Source organism: Micromesistius poutassou (genome assembly GCF_964030765.1).
Source record: "Micromesistius poutassou genome assembly, chromosome: 3".
NCBI lineage: Eukaryota > Metazoa > Chordata > Actinopteri > Gadiformes > Gadidae > Micromesistius > Micromesistius poutassou.
Window position 1 is genome coordinate 23,687,207 of NC_140273.1, and position 10,384 is coordinate 23,697,590.

The 10,384-nt window shown below is 49.5% G+C and overlaps 1 protein-coding gene across 1 annotated transcript in view; it reads right to left on the reverse strand.

Moving 5' to 3' along the window:
* Positions 1-9,744, reverse strand: part of cacng4b (calcium channel, voltage-dependent, gamma subunit 4b) — a gene marked incomplete at both ends in the record, with an annotated part of 14,451 nt that extends 4,707 nt beyond the window's left edge. The window contains 2 exons of the mRNA XM_084466222.1: positions 4,590-4,673; positions 9,525-9,744. Of these exons, the coding sequence (XP_084322348.1) occupies positions 4,590-4,673; positions 9,525-9,744 (304 nt within the window). The remainder of the gene's footprint in view (positions 1-4,589; positions 4,674-9,524) is intronic.
* Between the last annotated feature and the right edge of the window lie 640 nt (positions 9,745-10,384).

The following is a 10,384-nucleotide window of genomic DNA, read 5'->3' on the forward strand; positions in this document are numbered from 1 at the left end:
TTTAGTGATTAAATTAACCAAGGGGCTGTATTTAAAGCTACAAAAATAATACGAATCAAATAAAAAACAAAACAAATTCAACGCAACTCTAACGTCGCCCAGCTGGTGGGGGGGCGCTGACGTCATCGTTTGACGTCATCGTACCCTGGGACCTGGTTTCAGAAAAGTGTATAAATGGAAAACCGGATCTGTCTGGACGGTCGGCCCAAACGCACAAAACTTATGCGTTTTCACCAAAAAATCAGCTCCGTGTGGACAGGGCCAGAATCTGGTATCAGAAATTCCTGGTTAGAATTCTTGAACTCCATTTTAATAGACCAAGTTCCCTTCCCACTTTAAGTCATTTGATAACGGAATACCATGTATTTAAGGTAAATGTTGTTATTGAGTCTAATTCTCCCTCTTCTTTAGTAAGGCAGGAATTTCTCTTTGCCCTATGAGTGGTTGAATCAGGGGCCCAGAAGTAGGTATTTCAATATCTTTCCAACAAGCTATATAACCAAAATTACACCAGTGGACGCAGTTGTGCTGCATAAAAGTATTCCCTGAAGTTAGGAAGTGCCAGCACCCCTTGTCTTTAGGCAGCTGGAGAGTGGCATATCGAATTCTTGGTTTCTTTCCCCCCCATATAAATCTAGATATTAGTCTATCCCAACTGTGAAACTGGATTTGTTTTATACAAACAGGCAAAGATTGAAACAAATATAATAAACGTGGCAAAATATTTGTTTTCACTGCATTTATCCTGTCAATGAGACTCATTGGATATGTTGACCACTTTTCAATATCTTTCCGTATGTTGCCATAAATCAACCAAAGTTGTTGGTTATGCTAATGCATAAATATTGAATTGATTTAGCTTTCCAATTTAATTTTAATTCTTTATTTTATTTCAGAGAGGACGAAAAGCCATAAGGAATCAACAGAAGGTAGACAGGTGAGTGTTTGGGCGACAGGAGGGCAGTCAGACAGGCGAGGGTTCAAGGGCAGAGATAATGACTGGAGATTGATGGCAGGTGTGCAAGTTCAACAGGTGTAAAGCCGGGGAAAACGATAGTTATGTCATTATAACTCTAGTTCTATGATTGTAGCCGTCTAGGCTTCGCCTTATGGACTTGGGATAATATCCTTTCCTCTACCGTTAATTATATATACGTTACCCATGTCTCTTATACTCTTTGCGTTTATTGAGGGGGTGTTGTGTGTTGTGTGGACGTTTAGTCCATCATTCGTTCCTTGCCGGCACACACACTGTGGTCACCGTGCTGCTCTCTGTCCCTGTTTGTTTTCATGTAGGCTTTGCCGTCTGGCGCTGCCTCATGTTGTTGTCAGGCTTGGCTAGGCTTGTCTCTCAGAGCTGATTCACAATGTTGCTCCTGGATTACCCGGTGGTGACCCAGCATTACGCTGGGATTAAGAGTGACCGGTTATTCTGGCTTTGGTTACGGTTCGTAACTGGCGTCTTTAATATCCTGTCCTCCAACAATTTATAATTGATCCGCTACCCCTATCGCTTATACTCCTTGTTTATTGAGACGGTTTTGTGTGCTTGTGTAGACTTCTTCGCTGCGTTGATAGGCCGAATCAGCTGCTCTTTGTCGCTGTTTATTTCATGTAGGCTACGCCTTCTGGGCTTCGCCTCATGATGGCGTCCCAGCGCTGGTATTAAGACTGACCGGATGGTCGTGCTTTTGTTACGGTTATTCTCTTATTCGCATTGTGTTTATCGCGTTACGCTGCTCGCAGCTTTACTTTGCATTGTGTTTATTGCGTTACGCTTTAATTTGCATTGTGTTTATTGCGTTATGATTGCTTGTGTGGACCTTTAGTCCATTGTTGATTACAGACACGTTGTACACATTGTGTGTCCACCAGAGCTTCTTGGTTGCTTTGTGAAGCCGATTAGATGCTCTGTTGGTTGTTAGGCCAGCGGTTCTCTTAGCGCCTCTCGTTGGGGGGGGACGTGAGAGGGGCCTGGGTTTGTCCTAGCTCTGCCCCCAGTGGCAGCGGACGTAGGAGAAGCCTTGTCGCTCTGCATCGCCCGTTTTTCACAGATTCTATGAAATACGGGTTGAGTCAGAAGTTACCATTTGCTCTATTCTCTTGATCAGGGGTCAGCAACCTCTTCGACATGCAGTGCCAGTTTGACATTTTCTCGTTAATGATGCCTTAAGCAACAATATATTAAATATTACGCAGAATATGACACGACCATGTTGTTATATTTGCAAAATGGTCAAATTATAATTACATATATTCCATCTTAAAACACTGCTTTCAGAAACTCATTCAATAACATATTTGCACTGTGAGAATGTAAAAATGTAAAAAACAGACATTATATGAGAATGATGGAAACATCCACATCAATATCTTTAAGACATGTACAGCTTTGCAAAAACATGTGAAGGCCATGCATACAGGCAACAATATTTGAATATTTTCTTCTCTATTACTCTCAACATAGGTTTAAAAACTATTAATTGATCCAGTTTCAGAACACTGCTTTCAGTAACTCATTAACCCTAACCCTAACCCTAACTCAACATATTCGCACTGGGAGGAAATGCCCAAAACAGAATAAAGTGCAAAGAAAATCGGTAGTAATGATTATGCTGCCGCATTGTAGCGGTGAAACAATTAAATAATAATTTTGAAAAAAAATCAAAATTAAGAATTACTATTATTTTTTTTTGTGCCAATGATTAATGCTGCCACGTGCCAGTGGTAGCAGTGTGCCTGGGGTTGCCGACCCCTGCTCTAGATCATCGCTTTGCCTATTCTTAAGACAATTTAGGGTTGTTTTTATTATTCTTCCCACCAAACTTGTGCAATTAATGTGGCCAAAACTACCAAACCAATCGATTCCATTCAACATCTGTCACAAGGTCTAGGTCCATACATTTGGGCAATGACTTTTCATATTTGTGAACTTTATACTTTTTGAGATATTCTACTTTTAAAATACTATTTTTTACAATGGAAGTCAATGGGAGGACGGCGGAAACGTCCGCCCATTCTCTGACACTTCCTACTTACAGACTTCGTAACTTGGTCAATTTTTTATCGTTAACCTTCTTTCAAAGGTTTCGGTTCCCTTTATACTTTTCTCATAATCACAGTTTAAGTTCCATGTTGTTTTCAGTTGGTCTCATTGGTTGACGCTGAGGGAGGAGCGCGAGGACGTGCCGGCAGTGTTGCCAGAATGGGCAGTTTTTGAGCTCAATTTGACTAGAGTCAAACTAGACTAACTTAGACTTTTGAACTCTGTTCAAATCCCTTCACTTGATTTAAGCCATTTAACGTTTCTTTATGTCTTAATCTATGTGGCTTCATTAAAACATATTTTCAACCTCACTTTGTACTACAGCACTCACCGCATTTTCTGCAGGAAATACATTTTCTAGTATTGACTGTGATTTACATTTTAAGAAGCATATCTAACTAACTCCCTCATCTTACCCACAGAAAACAGATACTTGTTCAAAGGTTGTGCAATTAAGAGAGGACAAGAAGCTGAAGTTGATGGTTTCTATGTTCAGTGTCTGATTTCTGTCCAACCATACTCATCCACGCTCAACTATCAAACTCTGCATTGGCTATACAACCCTCAGCTGAATTTAACTGAAATATGGTTATGGTTGTCAACAATGTTGCTGAATTTCGACTACCCTCCTGTCGCCCAGCCCTCTCCTGTCTGACTACCCTCCTGTAGCCCAGCCCTCTCCTGTCTGACTACCCTCCTGTAGCCCAGCCCTCTCCTGTCTGACTACCCTCCTGTCGCCCAGCCCTCTCCTGTCTGACTACCCTCCTGTAGCCCAGCCCTCACCTGTCTGACTACCCTCCTGTCGCCCAGCCCTCGCCCGTCTACCTCCTGTTGATTCCCTCCAGCTTTCGTCCTCTCTGAAATAAACCTCTGGTTTGATTGAACATCTGTTGTCTGCGCTTGGGTTCCTCCCGTTGGATCAAAACACTGAGGAGGAGGAGGAGGAGGAGGAGTCTGGATAAGGGGTCTGGTCCAGGAGTGTGGATAAGGGGTCTGGTCCGGGAGTCTGGATAAGGGGTCTGGTCCAGGAGTCTGGATAAGGGGTCTGGTCCGGGAGTCTGGATAAGGGGTCTGGTCCAGGAGTCTGGATAAGGGGTCTGGATCAGGAGTCTGGATAAGGGGTCTGGTCCAGGAGTCTGGATAAGGGGTCTGGTCCAGGAGTCTGGATAAGGGGTCTGGTCCAGGAGTCTGGATAAGGGGTCTGGTCCAGGAGTCTGGATAAGGGGTCTGGACCAGGAGTCTGGATAAGGGGTCTGGTCCAGGAGTCTGGATAAGGGGTCTGGTCCAGGAGTCTGGATAAGGGGTCTGGACCAGGAGTCTGGATAAGGGGTCTGGATCAGGTGGTTCAGAGAAGAGTTCTGGATCAGGAGGTCTGGGGGAGACGTCTGGCTTAGGGTGGCGACTGTATTCGTTGTCAATATGCAGTTCCATTGGCATGACAACAAGCCTTTAAACACTGAAACCCTTCCATCATCTCCCTGGCTATATCTCCTCCTGAGGGGGTGAAGAAGACAGATAGGAAGGGGCGTTGTTTAACACTTACGCAAGATGTACTCTGAGCGGTCTGTGTCGTAGTCGTTATCCTCTGGGAAATGGTTGATCTGGAAGCAGTTCCCTTTGTTGATGCCTGCAGGAAGAACCAGAACACGAGTCAACACTGAGTGGACCTGAGGGCTGAATGTTCACATCCACTCCGTCATGTCTCTGGTCAGGGCTCACAGCACCCACAAGGGCCCCGTAGTGGAACCTGCTGTAGGGCCCCGTAGTGGAACCTGCTGTAGGGCCCCGTAGTGGAACCTGCTGTAGGGCCCCGTAGTGGAACCTGCTGTAGCTAGGGCCCCGTAGTGGAACCTGCTGTAGCTAGGGCCCCGTAGTGGAACCTGCTGTAGGGCCCCGTAGTGGAACCTGCTGTAGGGCCCCGTAGTGGAACCTGCTGTAGGGCCCCGTAGTGGAACCTGCTGTAGGGCCCCGTAGTGGAACCTGCTGTAGCTAGGGCCCCGTAGTGGAACCTGCTGTAGGGCCCCGTAGTGGAACCTGCTGTAGCTAGGGCCCCGTAGTGGAACCTGCTGTAGGGCCCCGTAGTGGAACCTGCTGCAGGGCCCCGTAGTGGAACCTGCTGTAGGGCCCCGTAGTGGAACCTGCTGTAGGGCCCCGTAGTGGAACCTGCTGTAGGGCCCCGTAGTAGAACCTGCTGTAGCTAGGGCCCCGTAGTGGAACCTGCTGTAGGGCCCTGTAGTGGAACCTGCTGCAGGGCCCCGTAGTGGAACCTGTTGTAGGGCCCCGTAGTGGAACCTGCTGTAGCTAGGGCCCCATAGTGGAACCTGCTGTAGGGCCCCGTAGTGGAACCTGCTGTAGGGCCCCGTAGTGGAACCTGCTGTAGGGCCCCGTAGTGGAACCTGCTGTAGCTAGGGCCCCGTAGTGGAACCTGCTGTAGCTAGGGCCCCGTAGTGGAACCTGCTGTAGGGCCCCGTAGTGGAACCTGCTGTAGGGCCCCGTAGTGGAACCTGCTGTAGGGCCCCGTAGTGGAACCTGCTGTAGGGCCCCGTAGTGGAACCTGCTGTAGCTAGGGCCCCGTAGTGGAACCTGCTGTAGGGCCCCGTAGTGGAACCTGCTGTAGCTAGGGCCCTGTAGTGGAACCTGCTGTAGGGCCCTGTAGTGGAACCTGCTGTAGGGCCCCGTAGTGGAACCTGCTGTAGGGCCCCGTAGTGGAACCTGCTGTAGCTAGGGCCCCGCAGTGGAACCCGCTGTAGGGCCCCGTAGTGGAACCTGCTGTAGGGCCCCGTAGTGGAACCTGCTGTAGGGCCCCGTAGTGGAACCTGCTGTAGCTAGGGCCCCGTAGTGGAACCTGCTGTAGGGCCCCGTAGTGGAACCTGCTGTAGGGCCCCGTAGTGGAACCTGCTGTAGGGCCCCGTAGTGGAACCTGCTGTAGGGCCCCGTAGTGGAACCTGCTGTAGGGCCCCGTAGTAGAACCTGCTGTAGCTAGGGCCCCGTAGTGGAACCTGCTGTAGGGCCCTGTAGTGGAACCTGCTGCAGGGCCCCGTAGTGGAACCTGTTGTAGGGCCCCGTAGTGGAACCTGCTGTAGGGCCCCGTAGTGGAACCTGCTGTAGGGCCCCGTAGTGGAACCTGCTGTAGCTAGGGCCCCGTAGTGGAACCTGCTGTAGGGCCCCGTAGTGGAACCTGCTGTAGGGCCCCGTAGTGGAACCTGCTGTAGGGCCCCGTAGTGGAACCTGCTGTAGGGCCCCGTAGTGGAACCTGCTGTAGCTAGGGCCCTGTAGTGGAACCTGCTGTAGGGCCCCGTAGTGGAACCTGCTGTAGGGCCCCGTAGTGGAACCTGCTGTAGCTAGGGCCCCGTAGTGGAACCCGCTGTAGGGCCCCGTAGTGGAACCTGCTGTAGGGCCCCGTAGTGGAACCTGCTGTAGGGCCCCGTAGTGGAACCTGCTGTAGGGCCCCGTAGTGGAACCTGCTGTAGGGCCCCGTAGTGGAACCTGCTGTAGGGCCCCGTAGTGGAACCTGCTGTAGCTAGGGCCCCGTAGTGGAACCTGCTGTAGGGCCCCGTAGTGGAACCTGCTGTAGGGCCCCGTAGTGGAACCTGCTGTAGCTAGGGCCCCGTAGTGGAACCTGCTGTAGGGCCCCGTAGTGGAACCTGCTGTAGGGCCCCGTAGTGGAACCTGCTGTAGCTAGGGCCCCGTAGTGGAACCTGCGGTAGCTAGGGCCCTGTAGTGGAACCTGCTGTAGCTAGGAGTTGCTAGCTGTAGCTAAGTTGCCATGGTTACTTAGCGGAGATTCCCTTAAGCCACATTAATGGAACGCAACCCTAGCTGAAAGAAGCCAGGCTAAGCAAAATAAGCCCGGCTTTGGGTTTAGCTTGGTTGATGGAATACCCCCCAGGTGTACTCCCGGTAGAAGCTAAATGCTAAAAACAATGCTGGCCTGTCCGATAGTAATTAGGGGCGAGGGCGGGCCATCAGACCTGTCACTCAAACCTCCACACCAGTAGAGATTTGATTCATGATGTATTTGTGGAGCTGGCGTTGACTGAACATAGTTCTCCGGTCTGTGTTCTTTAAGTTCTTGTAAGATTGTTTCAAATTGAAGTTCTACATGTAAGATATAAATGTAAGATCCTTTTATGCAATGACTATTTTGAGGGTTGTTTTATTTTACATTGCCTAACAAACTGGGTCTCAAACACCAACATTTTCTAATGTTTAATGCAACCCTTGATAGCCATTAATACCTTAATTGTATTATGGATGTCTGTTGCCCCTCACAAATGATTTCATTAATACACAGGATCAGATGTTATTAATCCCTTGTGCCAAAATCCAAGGAAAACACACATTCAGAAGCCCCTGCCCAACCTAACCTTATAAGCACGCTGGCCACTAAGCTACCAACCAACGGTGAACAACACGAGACAAACAGCCCAGCTAACAGCAGTATGCAGTAACTAGGTGATAATTATTTTCCTTCACAACATTGCTCAAAATATATTGGCTGTTTATTGTTTCTGATTGAATTTCTTCCTTCTGAATACAATTGGTTGATTCAATGTCCTTTCTTAGAGTTACTGCTGCCCTTTTGATGTATTTGTTCAAATTAACAAAAAGCCTTTATTCGTAGTTATAATTCTTATTTGAAACCAATTGATATGCACATCATTATTCAGAGAGAGCGTTAGAGAGGGGCAACGTGTTCAATGGTGTGTTTGTGTGTGTGGGTGTATGTGTGTAATGTGTGTGTGTGTGTGTGTCTGTGTGTATGTTTGTGTTTTTTATGTGCAGTGTGTGTGTGTGTGTGTGTGTGTGTGTGTGTGTGTCGTTTTATGTGTAATGTGTGTGTGTATTTAATATGTCGTGTGTGTGTGTATGTGTGTTGGGAAGAGAAAGGAGCCCATCTTTTTTTGCTCAACAAAAACGTTTCCATGGCAACCGCCCCTGGCAACCCAGGACCCCACGTCTGGCTCCTCTAAGGGCTCCTTTGACATCTCACTAACAGACACACACGCACGCACACACACACACACACGCACGCACGCACGCACACACGCACACGCACGCACGCACACACACACGCACACGCGATCGCGAGAGAAGTATAGAGAAAGACATAGACAGTGAAATAGAGTTACATAAACAGAGACACAGAAAAAGGTGTCTTCATAACTCATCTCCGCGCTGTACGGACACGACCATTTCAATATTTAAACAGTCGTCACTTTACAGCTTACGCACTTTATATTAGAATGGTTTCAGAGACAGCTTTTATTTAGCCTAGGTAGGGCTAACTGAACACAGGTAGGGCTAACTGACACAGGTAGGGCTAACTGACACAGGTAGGGCTAACTGAACACAGGTAGGGCTAACTGACACAGGTAGGGCTAACTGACACAGGTAGGGCTAACTGAACACAGGTAGGGCTAACTGACACAGGTAGGGCTAACTGACACAGGTAGGGCTAACTGACACAGGTAGGGCTAACTGACACAGGTAGGGCTAACTGACACAGGTAGGGCTAACTGACACAGGTAGGGCTAACTGACACAGGTAGGGCTAACTGACACAGGTAGGGCTAACTGACACAGGTAGGGCTAACTGACACAGGTAGGGCTTACTGACACAGGTAGGGCTAACTGACACAGGTAGGGCTAACTGACACAGGTAGGGCTAACTGACACAGGTAGGGCTAACTGAACCCATGGGACTGATAGCTGGGGGGCATTATTATGACAAGATATTGGTAAGATTATACCAGACAAGTAATGCCCTCTCTCTCTCTCTCTCTCTCTCTCTCTCTCTCTCTCTCTCTCTCTCTCTCTCTCTCTCTCTCTCTCTCTCTCTCTCTCTCTCTCTCTCCCTCCTCTTCTCCATGGCAACGCAGCGTCATCCCGTAGCGGGGAGCCTCGTGCTCTGTACAGATACAGACTTTCTCTTACGAGGTTTGGAAATAACATTTGGTTAACAGTTTAGTTAACCAAACTAAACTGTTAATGAGTACTACTACTAATTTCACGCACAATGCATTCTCAACGACTCAATGGACAATTTAATAGATTCAATTATTTAAATACTTTCAAAACCAAATGTTCATCTCATGAACACCTCATTTTTACCGTGATCAAGATTATTATTTTTGAATGTAATAACCTAATCACATCCACACTTTTTTAGAACGGACACGATGTGTTTGATACAGCTCTTCGAATCATTAAAACGGAACAAAAACACTTCGCCCCCCGCTCCCCTAAAGCGTGCCCCCCGCTCCCATAATGCGTGTCCCCGGTCCCCTAAAGCGTGTCCCCGGTCCCCTAAAGCGTGTCCCCGGTCCCCTAAAGCGTGTCCCCGCTCCCCTAAAGCGTGCCCCCGCTCCCCTAAAGCGTGCCCCCGCTCCCCTAATGCGTGTCCCCGCTCCCCTAAAGCGTGCCCCCGCTCCCCTAAAGCGTGTCCCCGCTCCCCTAAAGCGTGTCCCCGGTCCTACCTTCCAGGCAGCAGACCCTCCAGAGACCGGAGTGCGTCAGGTCGCCCCGGGCCCCCCTGCCGCCCCCCAGGTCGTCCGTGCTGATGTTGCTGCCGTTGCAGACGTACGCGCGGGAGTAGAGCCAGTAGTCGGTGCCGATGGCGACGCTCATGAGGCTGAAGGCGGCGAGGGCCCCCGCAAGGGCCAGCAGGCTCTGCACCCCTCGGTCACACGGGGCCATGGCTCATGGTCCTGTGGTCCTCACGCTCCTCATGGTCCTGCGTCCCCTACACGATGGCTCCTCTTCATCTTTTATGAAACCTCTGGACCGACGGCCGCAGCCTCCTCTGCTTTGAGTCGGTTCCGCTCCCGGGTGGGCAACAGGTGACTGGTCCGCTCCGAGCCTGGGCGCAGCTCTGCCTTCATTGGCGTCTCGGGGATCAACAACGCCCGCGTGCCCGGTGGTCCGACGGAGGTGCGACTTCTGAAGAGTCTACTTTTCAATAAGAAGAGGCATTGATCTGGCAATGACTGCTGCGTCGACCGTCCAGACCACGCCCTCCAAGGCTGTGGTCCAATGGGAGGAGGCGGTGAGCCCGAGGCTGATATATCAGAGGGCAAAAGCCAATGAAACCACCACACACACACACGCACACGCACACACACACACGCACACGCACGCACGCGCGCACACATGTACACACACACACGCACACATGTGTGTGTGTACACACACACACACACACACACACACACACACACACACACACACACACACACACACACACACACACACACACACACACACAGTGAGATTAGGTCACTTTCAGCCTTCATCGGGTTCGGTTGGGGGTCTTCCTGGATCAGACTGCTTCCTTTCA